The sequence below is a fragment of the Herpailurus yagouaroundi genome, unplaced genomic scaffold (assembly GCF_014898765.1).
Source record: "Herpailurus yagouaroundi ecotype Mexico unplaced genomic scaffold, PumYag 197, whole genome shotgun sequence".
In the NCBI taxonomy this organism is placed as follows: domain Eukaryota; kingdom Metazoa; phylum Chordata; class Mammalia; order Carnivora; family Felidae; genus Herpailurus; species Herpailurus yagouaroundi.
Window position 1 is genome coordinate 28,385,799 of NW_024412428.1, and position 19,711 is coordinate 28,405,509.

The window sequence follows — 19,711 nt, forward strand, 5'->3', positions numbered from 1 at the left end:
ACATGGAATAAGGGTTTTGCTTTATAGGTTCTTTTTTTTTTTTTTTAGTTTATTTATTTATTTTGAGAGAGAGAGAGAGACCATAAGCATGAGCAGGGGAGGGGCAGAAAGAGAATTCCAAGCAGTCCCTGCACTGTCAGTGCAGAGCCCAACGTGGGGTTTGCACTCACAAACTGAGATCATGACCTGAGCCAAAACCAAAAGAGGGATGCTTAACCGACTGAGCCACCCAAGCACCCCTTGTGTTACAGGTTTTTAATAATATATCAGTGGCATCGAATTGAATTCTACAATGAGAAGAATCTGTCATAAAAAACACATGCTATCTTGGTGATTTTTAATTCAGCAAGTCAATTGAGTAAGAATTTAAATTTGGAGTATTTATTCAAACAATCCTGCCAAATTTTCAGCTGTCAAATTAACTTTCAATTTTACATATACCAATTCTTGGAAAGTACTAGATTTTTAGATTCTTAGCAAGTATTTTATTTTCTCAGAAGATCCAATTATTTGGCAACATTGCTGATTAATACTCTGTTCAGTGTAATACTCTGTTCAGCATTTTACAACTGTCGTGGCCAGACTGTCAACTTCCATGGCCAGCACTTTGTCTCCTGACATTCTGACTTGTCCCTTTGACCACAGCCTGAACAGTTTTCTAGAAAGCTACCTCAGCACCCTGAGAAGGCATGCCTAGCTTGTAGGAATACTCCCACTGTACCCTCTGAACTGACTCTTCTTTTCCCAAAGAGGGTATCTTAGCCATCATATTAAAACCCTGTTAGGAGGTAAGACCTCTTTAGTTTCAAATGAACAGCATGCGTCTGTAAAATTGGACAAATGATACATAATTCTAATCAAATAACAAATGTGTGCACTGCCATCAGTTCCTCCTTCCCCATCCTGCCCTCACTGAGAGCAGAGCTAAAATATTGCAGAGAATCACTGCCATTAATTCCACTATCCCTTGTCTAAAGCTTGCTATGGATGCATTTCCCTGGTGAAAGAAGTTGTTCAAAGCTTCCTCGCTAAAATAAAATCTTATGTGAGGAAAGGGAAACTTGGCCATGCCTAAAAATAAAGACCCTCCACCCTTCCCCCTCTCCTGCCATGAGATTACTTATTACATCTGTACGAAGTTTAGAATTTCAGACTTTAGGACATTGAGGTCATCCAGAGGTTACTTTTCTCCCAGTCAGATACAAACATAATAAAATTGCTCACTTCTTCTCCCTGCCCCCCCTTAAAGGAGCACCAAAGCCACAGTTACATGTACTCATGTGTGACGCAAAATTCTATTTTTAAACTCAGGATATATCATTAGTCATTTACAGAAGGAAACCATTAACATCCAAAAGGATGGACCGACAGAACTCCTTCATGTTGCCAGTTGTTTCTAAAACTAATTCTAAGTCCAACGATGGCTGCAAATACATATATGCTTTCTGTCGTTCAGAAAGGCACAAGTTTTCAATTTGCTTATGCCAAGTTATGAGTATATAAGTATTAGACCCTAAAAAGGAAGAAAAATGCAAAGCCATACTTATTTTTCTGCTTAATCGTATCTGTTTAATCAATCATCTGCTTATTCTTCTGCTTAATTATATTTTGGAATCAAACATTATTTTTAGAACTTTCTTTTGCTTAGAAAAGTTAATATTATCCCAAACTGCTAAAGCGCTAAGAATTCATGTTAATGTTGTTCATATTTATCATACAAGAAAGAGTTTCTCCTTTAAAAAAAATACTTCCAAGGGGCGCCTGGGTGGTTCAGTCGGTTAAGTATCCGACTTCAACTCAGGTCATGATCTCGCGGTCCGTGGGTTCGAGCCCCACGTCAGGCTTTGTGCTGACAGCTCAGAGCCTGGAGCCTGCTTCGGATTCTGTGTCTCCCTCTCTCTCTGACCCTTCCTCATTCATGCTCTGTCTCTCTTTGTCTCAAAAATAAATATTAAAAAAATAAATAAAATAAAATAAAATAAAATAAAATAAAATAAAAATAAAAAAATACTTCCTCAAAAAAAAGACTTAATCTAGAATGGAATAAGACTGTCACTTTTTAATTTGTTAATTAATACATTTTCTTAAGTAACTTTAAGGTACTTTAAGGTACTGCCATCCTTTTCAAACTTTCAAAGGCCAGAAATAATACCTCTCGTATGAAATGATTTTAAAAAGAATATCTGTAACACACGTCCTGAATGGAAAATTGCCTGTCATACCAATGATGTATTCTAAGAGTGATGTTTGTGGAGAAGTTTAAACTCTGTCAACATGTTTAATAGAATTTTTTAACAGCCAGGATTCAGTGAAGGAAACTGCACGGTACAAATACTACTTTAATTTTTGAGCACTTCAGTACAATTAGCTAGTAAAATACACTTGAAACCGCACTATGAGGTCCCAGGTTAGTGGATGAATCATCAGTCTTTCTGCCTTTCTTTTTATTTCTTTTTTTAAACTTTAATATAATTTATTGTCAAGTTGGCTAACATACAGTGTATACAGTGTGCTCTTGGTTTTGGGGGTAGATTCTCATAATTCATCACTTATATACAACACCCAGTGCTCATCCCAAGTGCCCTCCTCAATGCCCATCATCAATCTTTTTGCCTTTCTTTTTATATCTAACTGGACCACATAAGAGAGGGCAAGGGTCATGGTTAATTCATTATTGTGTTCTCCTTTGTGCTTTAAATATAAGCTGCTCAGTAAATACTAAGAAACAAGCTAACAAACATTTTTTATTTTGTCTCCTATATTTCACAAACTATACAGTAATTCTTTGGGTGCTTTATGACTTCATTTTCCCCAAAGAAAGTTTTTGAAATGAAAAGTTCCTAAGGGTTAGGATAGCTGGAGAAGCCCCAAATTTAAAACAAAACAAAACAAAAACTTTCTAGAAAAAGACCATTGCATAACAATGAGGCTTGACAAACAGCTTGTACGTGCCTTTTTGCGAACGTTTTTGGGGCTCTCAGAGTTTTTTTATTTTTGTTTTATTTTAGAAAAAGAGTGTGTGTGAGTGGGAGAGAGAGCAGAGGGGGAGAGAGAGAGAAAGAAAGAGAGGGAGGGAGGGAGAAAGAATGAATCCCAAGCAGGCTCCATGGTCAGTGGTTCAGCATGAGTCCAACATGGGGCTCAATCCCAAGACCCTGGGATCATGACCAAGAGTCAGATGCTCAACCAACTGAGCAACCCAGGTACCCTGCAAACCTTTTTGTCTAATCTTCAAACATGTTTAAATTTTAACTTTAAAAAAAAGCCAAGCTAATAGCATCTCTTTAAAATATTTAATCTTTTCTGGCTTTCTCAATTTTAAGTTCTTATTCATGTATTTCTGTTCATTGATTGTAATGCTTGAGATTTACTTAAATTTTTTTTCTTGAAAAAACACTGCTAATTACTGGGAGATTATTACTTCATTTGCAAAACTGTGATTAATACCACTGGAGAGAAATCTCTTGTTTGTACATTATTACAGCACCAACTGTGAGTTTTGAAATGAAGACACACTCATTATGAATTAAGTTCTTGAGATCCTGATATTTTCTTGCTAACCCATCTATTTATCATGTACACATTTTCTGAAGTAAATCTGGATTTGTGAAAAGCATGAGTGAGATTTAGTTATGCACAATGTAAGACAATTTTCAACAAAACACTCTTGACGTGTAAGTTTTATGAAAGTAAATGGACTTTAAAAATTATCAATCCTCTTAATTTCAAGTATATAATAAAACAGAACCATGGTTAAAATAGCCTGTGTATAGAAGGGGATGGTTTTAAGGTAAAATCTTCAAAGAGACTCCCTTTTGCATTACATAATTGAAATATTTTCATAAAACCATCTACTACTTTAAATTCTGTATTAAGGAAAACCATTTAGTATCTTTATGGTGTCTCTTAAGTATTTCAATATTGTCATCTTCCTTTCGGTTTACCACTATATGTTTTATTCCCAGGTTGTCAAGAAGCTGCTGCTTAAAAAAAAAAAAAAAAAAAAAAAAAAAAATAAAATATTTACTGTTCTCTTTATTTCCAGAGTAATGTCATCCTCTTATTAGACACCACTAGCCGAGCCCTTCGACGTCTCATCCTCCCTTCCGAAGAGGTTACACCTAAGAAATCTTCCTGGTGGAACAAGGAGGAAGCTGTAAGGAATACCCAACTTATCCAGCAAGTTGCCAAGGACTTCTGTAGTTTTCTACCTTAAAGATGCATGCATGGCCATTCTTCTCAGGGCCTTTTATTTACAGCACAAGAGAATTCTCTTATTGTGTGCCTGTAGATTTTAACGCAATATGAAAAGACACTGATACACATATAAGTAAGACACTGATACACATATAACTAACACCAATAGCTTTTTTTTGTATACATCGTACTCACATGAAGACTTGTCAGGACTGAGCTATAATAGTGATAGAGCTTCGTGGGCTTCTTGAGGGTGATATTCATGACAAATTCCTAATCATGCAGTCACTGAACTGTTTTTGAGTTAATATGTTTATGTTTTGGATTTATATGATAAACTGACAAGTATGACACCCGAGTGCACCTACTAGATGAATAAACATTTGAACTTATTAACTAAATTAAACTAGTAAATAAGTTTCAGGCCAACCCAAGAGAATTTATTCTGCCATTCAGAGAAAGGTAATGGATATAAAATACGACTTACCTTCTGCCCTGCAATACATAAGTCTTAAAAGACCATGGAAAGAAAAAAAAAGAGAGATGTTTTAAATGCCGTAAATACATCCAAATCTACAAAAAGCAGTATTTCCTTTATGTCTATATTATGGTATAAATTCCACAGTTACTTGCCAGATAGCATATTTATCTCTAACCAGTATTTGGCATTACTTTTTAAACTTTTATCCTAAAAGATGTTTTAGCACATAGTTCACAATAAATTTTGAATTGTATTTAAATCCACATCACCGTAAGAGCCTTGGAGTAAATAAAGAGGCGGCTTCTCACAGGATTACATGTTTTACATGTTGGAGAACTTTATTTAAGGGAAAGCAACTGAAGACACATGACTGCATCTCACACATTTAATGTGAATATTTTGTTTGGTTTTGTCTTTAGGAAACTTATAAAATGTGTAAAGAATTTTCTCACAAAAACTGGCTAGTATTCTACAAAGAAAATGGGTGAGTGCTTTGCTATAGAAGATTTAAACTGGGATCCTTAGTTTGCCCATTCTGTTTCCTCATTTAATTATACTTGCTTATTATAAAACCAATATAACCACATTATAAATATGCTATTGTAAAAGCAACTCATCCCACATTGCGAGAACATTTAAATCCAGACCTAAGAAAAGACAGTGCTCTTAATTTCAAAGTACCGCCACTGCCAGCTTTGCGGTTATCAGCATCCATTATTTCTTCTTATGCATACCCCTACAGAGTTTAGAGTTTTACAGATCTGTTTTCTCAATTAACATTTCTCTTTATTATTATTTAGTCTTGAAAACATTCTCTTTAGGGTTGCATGAAGTATCATGAAATGACTGTGCCATTGTTACTCAATCATTACCCTCATCATTTCCTTTCAGATAGTTTTCTTCTCCTCTTTCAGGAACAGCCTGACTGTGCTGGATGTTCTCGAAGGGCGAACACACACCATCTCACTTCCCATCGACCTCAAGACAGTCTTCCTTGTAGCGGAGGACAAGTGGCTTCTGGTGGAGAGTAGAACACACCAGTGGGTGGATTTACGTAGCGTCTCATAGAGCATTTACCCAGCATCCTTACTGTTGTGTCTTCTAGTCTGTCTTTTCACACACAGTTTCTGAATTTGGCATCTCTATAGGTGAAAGAAGAAGGGGAGGGAAAAAATGAAAACCGATTAAATATCACTTCACGGAGTAATCATGAAAGTGTTTCAGAGAATGACATTGAAATGAACAGTAGAAACATAATGACTTTTATGTCTGATCCATATTTCTTTGGATTTTCCCTATTAGTACATTGAGAATCCACTGTATTCTTACCAAACCAGAGATGCTTCAAAATAGATTTTTGATTTATCCTCTCTTCAGAGGGTCATAGTCTCTGCCCTAGAGCTGTTGCCTTTTTGGAACTTCACAGAATTCACCCCTTAGAAGTTTCTTCTTCATTCTATCTTGGTTGCTCTTACTTAGTTATGTTCGTGTTTGTGTTGCCTGCCACCATTGGACTATATACACTTCTTGAAGAAAGGGCCATTATATGCACTTGACATAAATAGGGTGCACAGTAAATTTTAAGTCCCCCTCCCTCACACATTACCTCTACTGGCTAAATACAGACTCTCTCTTCCCCTCGGGTCACAAGCAGAAGTAGCCTGCTGCAAAAGATTTCTGCCTATTTATACATCCCTATTTTAGAAATCTTAAAAATAAGTAGATCAAGGGGATTACAGTGGTTACAATGGTTAGGGCTTCTGTCCCTCAGCTGGTCAGAAATCAGAGACCAGGCTCCCACTTGACTGACTGACTGATGAAATAGTCATATCAATAGCGGGTCCCATGATACAGGGGTGGGGGTAGTTTCTCATTAGAATTGCTTTATTTATTTGTTTATTTATTTATTTTATTATTATTATTATTATTATTATTATTTTTGCAACCCTTCCTCTTACAGGAAGTGTTAGATTTTGGCTCATATTTATTAGTGCATTGTTATTATGCGCTGCTCCTTATACACAGTATTGAGAAGTTATTTGTTAATTCATGAGGTAACTCAGAAACTACAAATTTTACTCTGCATATAAAAAAGAAGCCTTGGGGGAAAGGGGTAGAATTCTGATTTTTCATAGTCTGGACTCACAATTATTAAAAAAGAAGAACTTTTTTCACTTAGATGTCTTGTATGTTTGCAGGAAATATCTTTTAACTAAGCCTGCACACATCGAATCTGAGGACAGCGGGGTTTGCCAGTTGTACGCATTGAAAGAGGAGCTGCCTAGCACAGGATTTGGAGTCATACAAGGTAAATCCCATGTCCTTTGTGTTTATGACTGTATGGGTACGTGCTTACAGTCCCCTAGAATCCTTTTAGAGCAGTAACATCAACATATGTTAAGTTCATACTAAAAGGGAAAGCTTAGTAACTACTTTAGAAATAGTAAATGAGAATCTACTCTTTTTTTAAGTTCTGTCATTGATTTTTCTAACTGAGAAATCAGAATTTTTATATACATTCAGGTGCCAAGTCTAATAGTCTTTTAGGGTAGCATCTTTTCTTTTTTTACACAGACCATCAGATGTCTACTTAATTCATCACAGTTTTGGGGGGTGAATAGTACTTATGGAAAAAATCTAAAACATACCATTACCAGCACTGGTTGGGGCAGTTTCACATCATTTCTGCAGGGTGCTATTAGTGATAATATGCATTGCTAATAAATTTTTTTAATGTTTATTTATTTTATTTATTTTTTAATATATGAAATTTATTGTCAAATTGGTTTCCATACAACACCCAGTGCTCACCCCAAAGATGCCCTCTTCAATACCATCACCTACCCTACCCTCCCTCCCACCCCCCATCAACCGTCAGTTTGTTCTCAGTTTTTAAGAGTCTTTTAAGCGCTAATAAAATTTTGAATTCAGTAAATACTTGCATTCACTTAGAGAAGACGCCTTGACTGTAAAAACGGAGTTTTCTCAAACAAAAGGCCATGAATATAATTAAACTGTTTTCTCTTTTTTAACTTGTGCTTTTCTATTTGAGTTGGCAAGAATGAAATATTGCAAAAATTAATTCCTGGAGCATTGTAGGGGCATATGGTATCTAATGTTTCTCTGCCACTGCAGAAACAGATTTCAGCATACCTCATAAAATTTCAAGTGATCAACTATCATCTGAAAATCTAAGTTCAGCAGTGGGACAAAAGATTGCCTCTCCTAACCGAATTCTCTCAGATGAGACTAGTTATGCTACGGTTGTTGTCGGTTTCCCAGATCTCATGGTAAGCACCAGTATTTTCAATTATTTAATAGATTTTTTTTTCTACTTGGTTTAGCCTCTAATCTATAAGGCTAGTTGAGGAGTGATTAAAAATGTAATGATATTCTGGTAAACATTTTAGATCAAGACTATATTCCAAATCAGTCATTAAAAAATGCATTCTACATAAAGAGTTTCATTGCTTTTTTAAAATTACCATTTATAGGGTAATGCAATTATATTGGTTCGTAAGGGAAAGCCCGTATTCTCCGTACCTGGGAGTTCATGTGATACAGTTAACTGCTTAACCTACTGATGGTAATTTTATATCATATTGTCTTGTTGTGTGCTCGTGTAATCTGTCAAGAGGAACATTGGAAACTTAACAAAATAACATGTCTTCCAGAATTTTTTAAAGTTAAATTTGTTGGGGTCTCATTACTGTCAATTAAATTTTTTCAACACTCACGAACATCTATTCACCTTCCGCTGAGTTTTGCTCTGACTTATTGTGTCTTTGCAGCATCCAGATTATGGTGATAGTCTCAACTTAAGTCTGCCTTAGATGGTCCCTCCTGCCATTACGTACTGTTACCTGTAAAGAAGGGACTATTTGTAATTGACTTCAGGTGAAGCTAGGTCCCATCTTCCTCTGATGGAAATGTGGGAAAATGAAATATAAAGGTGATTTAAGTCCATGTTGCCATCTAATAACCTTAGAGGTAGCTCCATGTGTTTTGATTAAACATTTAATTTTCATAATTTCCTTTGTAGCTCTTATTTTTAAATAGAATCATTTAAAGATAAAAACATGGGCTCTGCATGATGGTACACCAATCTCACATAAGCTCAACTTTTTAATGTAATTAATGAATGATGAGTACTTCAGGGTATAAGGCATTTGAAATCCAAAACCCAGTGGATAATATGTGGCTTAGGATTTTGCCATATGTCTTCCTAATTATCAAGGAGAAAGCATTTGCTATGGTATTATATAACTGAAAATGAAACATGTTGTTGGAATATAGTATCTACTGCAGCCTTGACTAAATGAGAGTTGTGTTTAGTATGCTTTCTTAATGAGTGCTGTCATCAATAGAGAAAATGCTAGAGCTATTTTTCTGAAGGTGGAATCCTTTAAAATACTGATCTTCCAATTGAAGAAACTAGTATAGAAATGTAATGTCACTATAAAGATTTAGAAAGTAAAAGTATTTTACACTGAGTATAAGACACCATTTGTATTAACCTTATAGGAATCCTTTATAGCCTGTAGGACCAGTAACCTTGTTAAATTAAAAGCTCTATCCCCACTTCTCCCTCTCCTCTCTCTCTCTCTGCCCCTCCCCCCACTCAGGTCCTCTCTCTCCGTCTCTCGAAATAAATAAATAAACATTTGGGGCGCCTGGGTGGCGCAGTCGGTTAAGCGTCCGACTTCAGCCAGGTCACGATCTCGTGGTCCGTGAGTTCGAGCCCCGCATCAGGCTCTGGGCTGATGGCCCAGAGCCTGGAGCCTGTTTCCGATTCTGTGTCTCCCTCTCTCTCTGCCCCTCCCCCGTTCATGCTCTGTCTCTCTCTGTCCCAAAAATAAATAAACGTTTGAAAAAAAAAAATTTTAAAAAATAAAAAAATAAAAAAAAAAGCTCTATCTCCCCCTACTTAATATGGCACACAACATACAGGAGGTGTTCAGTGAATATTTGTTAAATGAAAGACTAGGGTCAGTTAAGGAGCCTTTCATCATTTTATGGTAACAATCATACCTTTTAGGACCTAACACAAAAGTCAGGCATTGCACTATTCTAAAACCTTTCATGCATGATAATTAATTTTTAAAATAATTTTACAAGGTTTTATAGATGAAGAAACAAACAGAGAAGATATATCTCCTGGGCCACACAAATTATGAGTGAGGGAGCTGGGATTTGAGGGTCAAGTGTGACTGACCCTCAAATCTGTATCCTTTCTCTTGTATCACAGTGCCTTCCTGCTTTTATGTGAATTTCTTTTAATCCTTCATAAAGCTATCAATAAGGGGGTATGTCACCTCTCATTAACTTTTTATAGCATTATCAGAGGCACTTAAATTATTATAAGCTTATTATCACTTTCCTAACTTCATGCCACATAGTCACAAAAACCTATAGCAAATATCATCCTCAATAGTGAAACACTAAAAGCATTCCTTTTCATATCAAGAATAACACAAGGATACCCATTATCGCCACTTCTATTAAACATTGTACTGAGAATCTTAGACATAATCCATAACAAAATTTTTGATCAATTGAATTTCATCAAAATTTAAAGTTTTAGCTCTGTGAAAGACACTGTTAAGAGAATGAAAAGATAAGGCTGGGAAAAACTATTGACAAATCACATTTCCAACAAAGGACTTGTATCTAGAACATATAAAGATTTCTTAAAACTCAAGAGCAAGTTGGAGCATCTGGTGGCTCAGTCGGTTAAGTGTCTGACTTCAGTTCAGGTCACAATCAGTTCAGTTCATGAGTTCAAGCCCCGCATTGGGCTCTGTGCTGACACTCAGAGCCTGCAGACTGCTTCAGATTCTATGTCTCCCTCTCTCTCTGCCCCTTTCCCGCTCATTCTCCTTCCCCCCCCTCTCTCTCTCTCTCTCTCAAAACAAAATAAAACACCTCTAGAGCAAGAAAACAAATATTCCAATATAGAAAACGGGCAAATAGTGACCCAGTGTGAGGTATCAGAGGTCAGAGACTGAGCAGGTGAGGACATCCGTGATGGGGGAGGGCGTCGTCACTTGTGATGGGAATTCACTCCAGGCAGGATGCAGACGGTGCCCATGAAGAAGTAGAAGTAACATGGTGTATGCGCCCAAGTAAGGCAAGGAAGGCATCCTTTCATGAGCGTAGCCCAGTGTGGACTGTCAGGACCAAGGAGAGTAAGGAGGGCATTTGCCCAGGAGGGAAGGTTAGTAATGGGATGGGATATGAGTCACATACAGTAGAACCAAGCAAGAAAGTAAATATATTAAAGATAATGAAATCTAGTTTCTCATTAGAAGGGAGTTGCAGATAAAGAAAGGAAAAAAACTAAAATGAATCTCGTTGAATTGGAATTGGATTTATTTGTGTGAACTCACAGTTTTCAATATATTTAGATAGATATAGAAATAACTTTGGAGGTAAATATGAAAAAAAAAGGGGGGGGGAAAGACTTAAACAGAGACTTTACCTCAGAGGATACAGAGATTAAGTACATGAAAAGATGTTCACCATCATTAGTCATTTAGGAAATGCAAATTAAAGTCATGATGAAAGGGACACCTTAACTGACGCAGTCAGTTAAGCATCCGACTTTGACTCAGGTCATGATCTCATGGTTCATGAGTTCAAGCCCTGCATTGAGCTCTGTGCTGACAGCTCAGAGCCTGGAGCCTGCTTCAGATTCTGTGTCTTCCCCTCTCTCTGCCTCTCCCCCACTCACACTCTGTCTCTCTCTCCCTCAAAAATAAATAAACATTAATTTTTTATTGACAATAAATTATAATAAAAAAATTAAAAATAAAAAAAATTTTTTTAGATCATGATGAGATACTATATACGCCTTTGAAATGGCTAAAATAAAAAAAATACTGACAGTAACAAGTGCTGACAAGGATACAGAGCAAATGTAACTTTCATACATTTTTATGGAAAAGCAAGGACAAGGAATAATCAAGACGTTGCTGAAGAAGAACCTACTAAATTTCAAGGTTTATTATAAAGCTTCAGTAACTAAGACAGTGTGTTATTGGCATGGGGGAAGAAAAATAAATAAGAGAGCAGAATGAAGTACCCAGCAACAGATGCATGCATATAGAGAACTGTATTTTATGATAGCAATGTTAATCAGTGCCATTTAGTATCTGGTGGTATTTGGACAATTAGCTATCCATGTGAAAAAAGGACAAATATGAATCCCTGCCTCATGCCATTCACAAAAATAAATCCCTAATGGGTTAAGGATTTAAATGTGAAAGACAAACTTTAAAATGTTTAGAGAATACATAGGAGAATGTCTATGATCTTGGAGTAGGAAAGGATAAATACATATTTGGTAAAAATTTGAAGTCAAGCAAGAGGGAAAAAATAACACAAAATTCCAGAAGAGTTATAAACATCTAGGGCAGACAGGAGATATGAATGGGATACAGCATTCAGGGACCTCAGAATGCTGGTAATGTCCTGTTCCTTATGCTAAAGAATGAATGAACCAGATATTTGTTTCATTTATTTCAAGGTAAAAAATATATATATATGTTTTATATTTCACATTTGCCTAAAAATTATAATTATTGGTGAAGCAGCTATTGTCTACACCAGATTCAAAAAGGTCAAGAAATAATTTGGTTTTCTTATACTTGTGAAATACAAGTTTACCACCGGTATCTGCTTAAAGGGCTGCATTGTAGCAGGTGTGGTGAATATAGTTTATAGTACCATAGCCCCTTGAACAACAAGAGGGGATTTAGGGTGCTGACCCCCTTCACACAATCACAACTCCACAAATATAACATCTGACTCCCCAAAACATAACTACTAATAGCCTCCAGTTGACTGGAGGCCTTACTGATAACATAAATGATCAACACATATTTTGTATGTTATATACATTACATATGTGCAATAAAGTGAGTTAGAAAAAAGAAAATGTCATTAACAAAATCATAAGGAAGAGAAAATACACTTATTGCAATTAAAGAAAGAGAATCATAAGGAAGAGAAAATACACTTACTGTAATAAAAATCCACATATAAGTGGACCTTCACAGTTCAAACCTGTGTTGTTCAAGGGTCAACTATGTTTTGGTACTTTAATCTTTTTTTTTTTTTTCTTTCAGTCACCCAGTGAAGTCTATTCTTGGAAAAGGCCATCATCTCTTCATAAACCAAATGTCACTGACACAACATTCTATGGAGGAAAGAAAACAAGTGAAAGTCCAAAGCAGAGCAATTGTGTGACTCTTTTAGATACTAATCAGATAGTCAGGATTTTGCCCCCAGGAGAAGTCCCTCTAAAAGATATCTACCCAAAAGGTAAGAAACTTACCAATTCCTAATTTGCCAAAGTCGTAAACCTAGTTTTCTTTTGGTAGGGATATTTAACTTATCATTGTCATTCTGTATTTATAAATGTGGATAAGTCTACCAGGATCTAGCAGCTTAAAAAGTCCGAGGGGTGGGCTCAGAAAGTTTTCAGTCAGTTTCTCGCAGTCTCTGATTGAAGCCACTGCTGTTAGAACTCTTTTTCCTTTGCTTTATAATCTGTACAGTAACTTAACTTAGAAGATGTCTTTAAAGGGACTTTTAAAAATTCTTAGACTACTAGGCATAGAAAATGGGGCCCGACTTATGATGAAAGACCAGGGACTCATGCAGACTGATTCACTTAGTAGTTCTCTCAAAGTCGTCTTATATTTATTACCACAAGATATATGCCAGGTCCTGTGCCACTTTTCCTTATATACCTTTATTTAATCTTCAAATCCCCATTCTGTCATCAGTGTACTCTCTAGCTTATATGCAGTGAAGCTGACAAAGGAAGGCAAGATGGTGTGCCAAGGGCCAAACCACCGGTGGCTGGTAGAGCCCAGATCTGCACTAAGGTCTTCCTGTCCCAAGTCTAGAGCTACTTTTGCTGGACCACACAGGCTTTCATCATAATGGATAATTATGAAAATGTTTGATCATTGAGCCGCAGATTATTATTTGCATCATAGTGGTAGTAATATGTTGTCGTAGTGGTAGTAATATGTTGTCCTGTGTTTACATTCATTATATCACCGTGAACTTAAGAACTATAATGCTGGGGCGCCTGGGTGGCGCAGTCGGTTAAGCGTCCGACTTCAGCCAGGTCACGATCTCACGGTCCGTGAGTTCGAGCCCCGCGTCAGGCTCTGGGCTGATGGCTCAGAGCCTGGAGCCTGTTTCCGATTCTGTGTCTCCCTCTCTCTGCCCCTCCCCCGTTCATGCTCTGTCTCTCTCTGTCCCAAAAATAAATAAACGTTGAAAAAAAAAATTTTTTTAAAAAAATTAAAAAAAAAAAAAGAACTATAATGCTACATGTATTATAATCTATTACTGGGTTTGGAAATCCTGGTTATATGATAATATTTAGAATTCACTTCTTCCAAATAAATCACCATTTCCTCAAAATGTTTTTTATGGTAGAAGAGGCAGGTGAAGAAAGTGACAGTCTCAGTACAGTGCCATGGTAGGAATACTCACAAGGTGATCTATGAAAGAGGAAGCTTACAGTCCAGACTGGTGATGATGAGCTGACCCTTGAAAGAATAAATGGGATTGAATCAAATGAAGGAATTGTTTCAGGAACAGGGAATCCTATGTGAAAGGTACAGAGCCATGAAGGCATCCCAGGAAATACAAGAAATTCTATACCAGAATTTAGTGTTATCTCCAACTACCCAGAAACCTGGGAGTCAGCCTTGATACTTCTTCTTCATCTTCCTCTCTATCTAATCCAATCACAAATCATCATGTCCTTTTGATACAGCCTGACTACTGTATTTTGTATCTACCCACTTGACTAGAGTTCTATTACCAACATCCAAATCACTGCCATCTTGCACCAGAATATTGCAACAGCCTCTTGAGAGTTTCCTCTTCCAACTCTTTCCGCATCCTACCCATTCTCCACATGTCAGACAGAGTGATATTTTTAAAGTATGCATTTGTTCTTATTAAGTTTCAGATTATACAGAGTAACATTCACCCTTTTTTGTATGTAGTTCTGTGAGTTTGACAAACACATACGGTTGTGTAACCATCACCATAACTGAACAGAGGACAGTTCCATCTTTCCAGAACCCCCCCCCCCCGACCCCAGTGTTTCTTTGTGGTCAACCTGTCTACCTACTCCCTAACCCCTGACTGATCTGTTTCTGTCCTTATGGATTTGCCTTTTCCAGAATGTCATATAAATGGAATCATATAGTATATGGTCTTTCAAGTCTGGCTTCTTTCACCCAATATCATGTATTTGAGAATCGTTTATATTGTTTTGTGTACCGGTAGTTCATTTTATTGCCAAGTAGTAATCTGTTGAGTATATGTGCATGCTTTGTTCATGCTTTGTTGGTAGATAGTTGGATCATTTCCACTTTTTGACAATAATGAATAAGCCTACTCTGAACATTTATGCACAGATCTCTAAGTGAACATAAGTCTTTGCTTCACTTGGGTAAATACGTAGGAATGGCATTTTTACATTATATGATAGAACTGCCAACCTGTGTTCCAAAGTGGCAATCATTTCGCATTCCTACCAGCAATGAATGAGAGTTCTAGTTGTGCCTCCTCACCAGTTCTTGGTGTCGTCAGCCTTTCCGACAGGTGTGTAGCAATAGCTCATGATGATTTTAATTTGTATTTTCCCTAGTGCCTAATGATGTTGAGCATCTTGTCACATGTACCTTCTTTAGTGAAAGGTCTGACTGTTTGCCCTCAGGTTATTTGGTGTTTTTTTTTGTTTGTTTATTTGTTTTAGGAGTTTTGTGTGTTCCTTATATATTCTGGATACAAGTCCACTATCAGATATATTCTTTTCAAACATTTTCTGCCTTCTTGATGAAGGGAAAATCTTCCCTTCTAGAAATTTTATAGTTTTAGATGCTCCATTTTGAGATAATATTTTTTTAAATGGCACAAGGTGTGGATTGAGACTCATAGTTTTGTATGGAGATACTCACTGTTCCAGCATCATTTGCTGGAAAACCTGTCCTTCTCCATTGAATTGCAGCATTCGGACCTCTGCTGAAAATCAACTGACCACATATGTCTGGGTCTGTTTCTGTATTTTGTATTGTGTTCCATTGATCTCTGTATCTATCCCTTCACTAACAGCACATTCTTGGTTATTTCCTAGCTTTGTAGTTTATAATGAGTGTCAAAATCAAGTAGTATAGATCCTCTGTTGGTAGGGATCAGTGGATAGAAAATTACTAAGAGGAAATCAGGGATAAGGAAACCTATGGGCTAAATCGACCTAACAGGATTCTTGCTGAAGTCAGGCCAGGGTGATCAGACCTTACCTGGGGGGAGTAGAGGATGAGGAACCTGATCACATATTGAGGCGGGGGAGAGGATTCTTGCTAAACTTACTTATTAGCAGGACTCTCGCTGAAAGTGGACAAGACAGAGATGGACACAGAAGCCCAAAAGTCGGGGTCTGTTTGGGAAGAGGATCCAGAAGAGCCTGACTAGAGTTTGGTCAAAGGAGATAATCTTTGTCACCATCCATGTCAATAGCACTTTCATTTACTTTCACTGCTGCACATATTACAGTTTATTCATCTGGTCTTTGTTGATGCACAGTTAGGTTCTTTCCAATTTTTGCTGTTACAGATAGTGGGCAATGAATATTCTTATATCCCTATCCTTGTATATATGCTGAGAGTCTATCTATCTATCTATCTATCTATCTATCTATCTATCTATCTATCTAAAAGTAGAATTATCAAATTGTTTCCCAGCATTGTTCCAGCAACATAAAAGGGTTCCTGGTGCCCCAACCTTATCCACTCTTGTAGGCATCTGACCCCATTGTTGTGGTTTCAGTTTATCTTTCCCTAATTTCTAGTAACTTGAAGAATCTTTTTACATGTTGCAATTTACTCTTCTGAGAATTGCTTGTTTATATCTTTTACCATTTTTCTCTTAGATGCCAGGAGTTTTATTTCCCCTCACTTGTTTAAGTAGAATTCCTTAAATATTCCAAATGTATATAAAGTGCTTAGCATCGTGTCTAACACACAGGAGGAATTTTATAAATGTGGGCTGTTAAAAAAAAAACACAAAAACTAGGAGAAGGACAAAAGGAGATACCAGGATGATAGTTGTGCACAGATCTAGGGATCAACTCATTCAGATGAGAACATATGAAAAAAGAATAAATATGTGACTAACAAGCATTATCATAAGGGATAAAAAGTAATGAAATTTTGTGAAATTTTAAGGAGCATATATCAAAACTATGAGATAATTATCATCCACAAGTTAGGAGAGGAGTAACTGATGTTAAAGTGTTCTAGTGCCTTACATTGTTCAGGAAGAAGGCAATGATATTAAGTTGATGTGTTGGTAAGTTAGGAATTGAGTATATAATTTCCAAAGTAGTAGTGAAAAGATTATAGCGTCAAAAATACTTTTGCTAGTTAAGAAGCAATCTTTGAGCTGATGCTGGTATAAAAAAAATAGGTAATTTTTTTAAGTAAATAGAATCCAACCATCTATCTGATTAGCCAGGAACTAGTACATATCAGCCTTTTATTAAAGGAATCAATAGAAACTGTAAAGGCTACTCTCTTGGTGGCTTTTACAAAGATGGTATAGCTTTTGTTTAATGCAAACGAGGAGAGATTTACTGCTTTCTTCCAATCATTTTTCATCTAGGGAAATGTTAGCTGTTTTTGTTTTTTTGTGTTTTTTTTTTTTTTTATCACAGTTCTCAGCTCTTTAAGCACAAAATAATGACTCTGGATTGAAATTGATGCCCTGTGTTTTGAACTTTGAGTAAATTCAAAGATTTGGCATTGGCACGATTGCAGGGCACACATCACTCTTAATCTGTAAACACAGAAGTGCGTTAAACCTGGCAGTTAACAAATGTCCATCAAATTACATTGCTAGAAGGAGTGAATTTTTTAATATAATTTCATCTTCCCTCTGAATGTGTTCATGGTTGTTTTGTCTGACAGCTTTTATACCTCCTCCTAACCTTGGCACTGTGCACGTGAGCTGTCCCCACTGTTTGCGGGAACTATGCAGGAAGCACTGCAGCCGTGACTTCCCTTTAATCATTAGTGAACTCATCCTCGCGCGTAGCTTACACCTATCTTGGAAATCCACCTGGATTATAAATGTAATGGAAATTTACTGAGCCTCCGTCCTCTCTACAGCGTTGAAACATTTAAAACGGATTGACAAGGATTTGGCTAAGTTTGCAGGGAAGTCTGGCCACGATTTTCACTTCCTTAATTCAATCATGTATTCTAAGCTGATTCGTTTTCAAATCAGTAAACATCAACTCTGATCATTTTTCAAGCACTTACCATTACCACCGCTACCACTACCGTTAATACTGCTTTGATGTGCTTTATAACCATGAATTGCCTTTTCTGATACATGAAAATATTTTTTAGCACCAGGAGTAAAATTCTTGCTTTCTCCTTCTTGAAATAGACACAGTCATTATTGCATTTTCTCACCCTCTTTATGCCATGGAATTAATTTGCACAGTGAAAGAAAAAAACGATGTAGGGGAAAAAAAATATTTTAAAATAAGTTGACTTACTTTGTTTTCACAGGCCATTTAAAAGCATTGATGGCCATAGCTCAGCTTCATTCTGCTCTGTATGAAAAAAGTTCCCATGAGTGACAAGCCAAAAATATAAGTCTGTTAGCTAGACAGCTCTAGGCATCCCAACCTCTTCAGTAACTGGTCATTTTTGGCAAAGAACCTGGGTCCATAAATAATTCAACCTACTTCAGCTGGGTCTTAGCCGCAGGAACTGTCAAAAATGATAGATGGTGCAAAACTTTATCCGAGACTGACCTTCTATCCTAGGCAGCATTTCCAGTGCAGGCCTGTGTGACAGATGATAAGCATGCTTGTTTTCTGTAAATGGCCATCAGGGGACAGCCAATTGAGCTGGGTGGTCAGATTACCATAGTAACTCTCTTGTCTTACCCTCTGTTATCCCTGGACATTACCTCCATTTCCTCCTAAACCTCTGACCCCTGGCACTCCTTCTTGCCTTGCTCTGCAGCTCATACCTGGCCTCAGGCCCATGAGTCTCACCCTGGAGTCTTTTCCAAGTCCCGAAAGGCCCTCGGTGGTTTGGATTCGGTCTGGTTTGGTTAAAAGGAACTTTCCTCATTGTGCTGTGGGCTCCTTGAATAAGGGAGGAATCAACCTCCTTCTCTATCCTCAGTGCTTTGTATAGTATCTGGTGCAAAGTGAGCTTAACCATGTTTGTTGAATAAATAAGAGATATTTTGAGTTTTGAATTTTTCAGATGGTCTAACTCAGAAATCTTCAGCTAAAAACATGAAATAAAAATGCGAAGTTTTTAATTTTTTTGTAAACTACATTGGATAAATCCAGTGTGAACATCCTGGATATCTCATTCTAATCTGGAATTGTAATAAGATATAGACAACCGGGGGCGCCTGGGTGGCGCAGTCGGTTGAGCGTCCGACATCAGCCAGGTCACGATCTCGCGGTCCGTGGGTTTGTGCCCCGCGTCAGGCTCTGGGCTGATGGCTCAGAGCCTGGAGCCTGTTTCCGATTCTGTGTCTCCCTCTCTCTCTCTGCCCCTCCCCTGTTCACGCTCTGTCTCTCTCTGTCCCAAAAATAAAATAAAACGTTGAAAAAAAAAAAGATATAGACAACCGAAAAAATCTTTAAGAGTAAGGGTTCTGTAGAGGCGCCTGGGTGGCTCAGTCAGTTAAGTGTCCACCTTCAGCTCTGGTCATGATCTCCTGATTCATGAGTTTGAGCCCTGTGTCAGGCTCTGTACTGTCAGCTCAGAGCCTGGAGCCAACTTCAGATCCTGTGTCTCCCTCTCTCTCTCTCTCTCTCCGCCCCTCCTCAACTCGTGCTCTGTCCCTTTCTCTCTCTCAAAAATAAACATTAAAAAAAAATTTTTTTTTAAAGTATGGGTTCTGTGTAAGGGAGATTTTTTTAAGAGACACTGATAGCCAATATTTTGTAAAACAATTTTA

At 37.2% G+C, this 19,711-nt stretch overlaps 1 protein-coding gene across 2 annotated transcripts in view; it reads left to right on the plus strand.

The window, feature by feature from the left end:
- The window catches only part of VWA8 (von Willebrand factor A domain containing 8), a 369,166-nt gene that overhangs the window by 248,577 nt on the left and 100,878 nt on the right, over positions 1-19,711 (plus strand). For both annotated transcript variants that reach the window (XM_040448547.1, XM_040448546.1), the window contains exons 30-35: positions 4,046-4,156; positions 5,098-5,162; positions 5,593-5,718; positions 6,877-6,986; positions 7,814-7,968; positions 12,808-13,003. In XM_040448547.1, the coding sequence (XP_040304481.1) occupies positions 4,046-4,156; positions 5,098-5,162; positions 5,593-5,718; positions 6,877-6,986; positions 7,814-7,968; positions 12,808-13,003 (763 nt within the window). The remainder of the gene's footprint in view (positions 1-4,045; positions 4,157-5,097; positions 5,163-5,592; positions 5,719-6,876; positions 6,987-7,813; positions 7,969-12,807; positions 13,004-19,711) is intronic.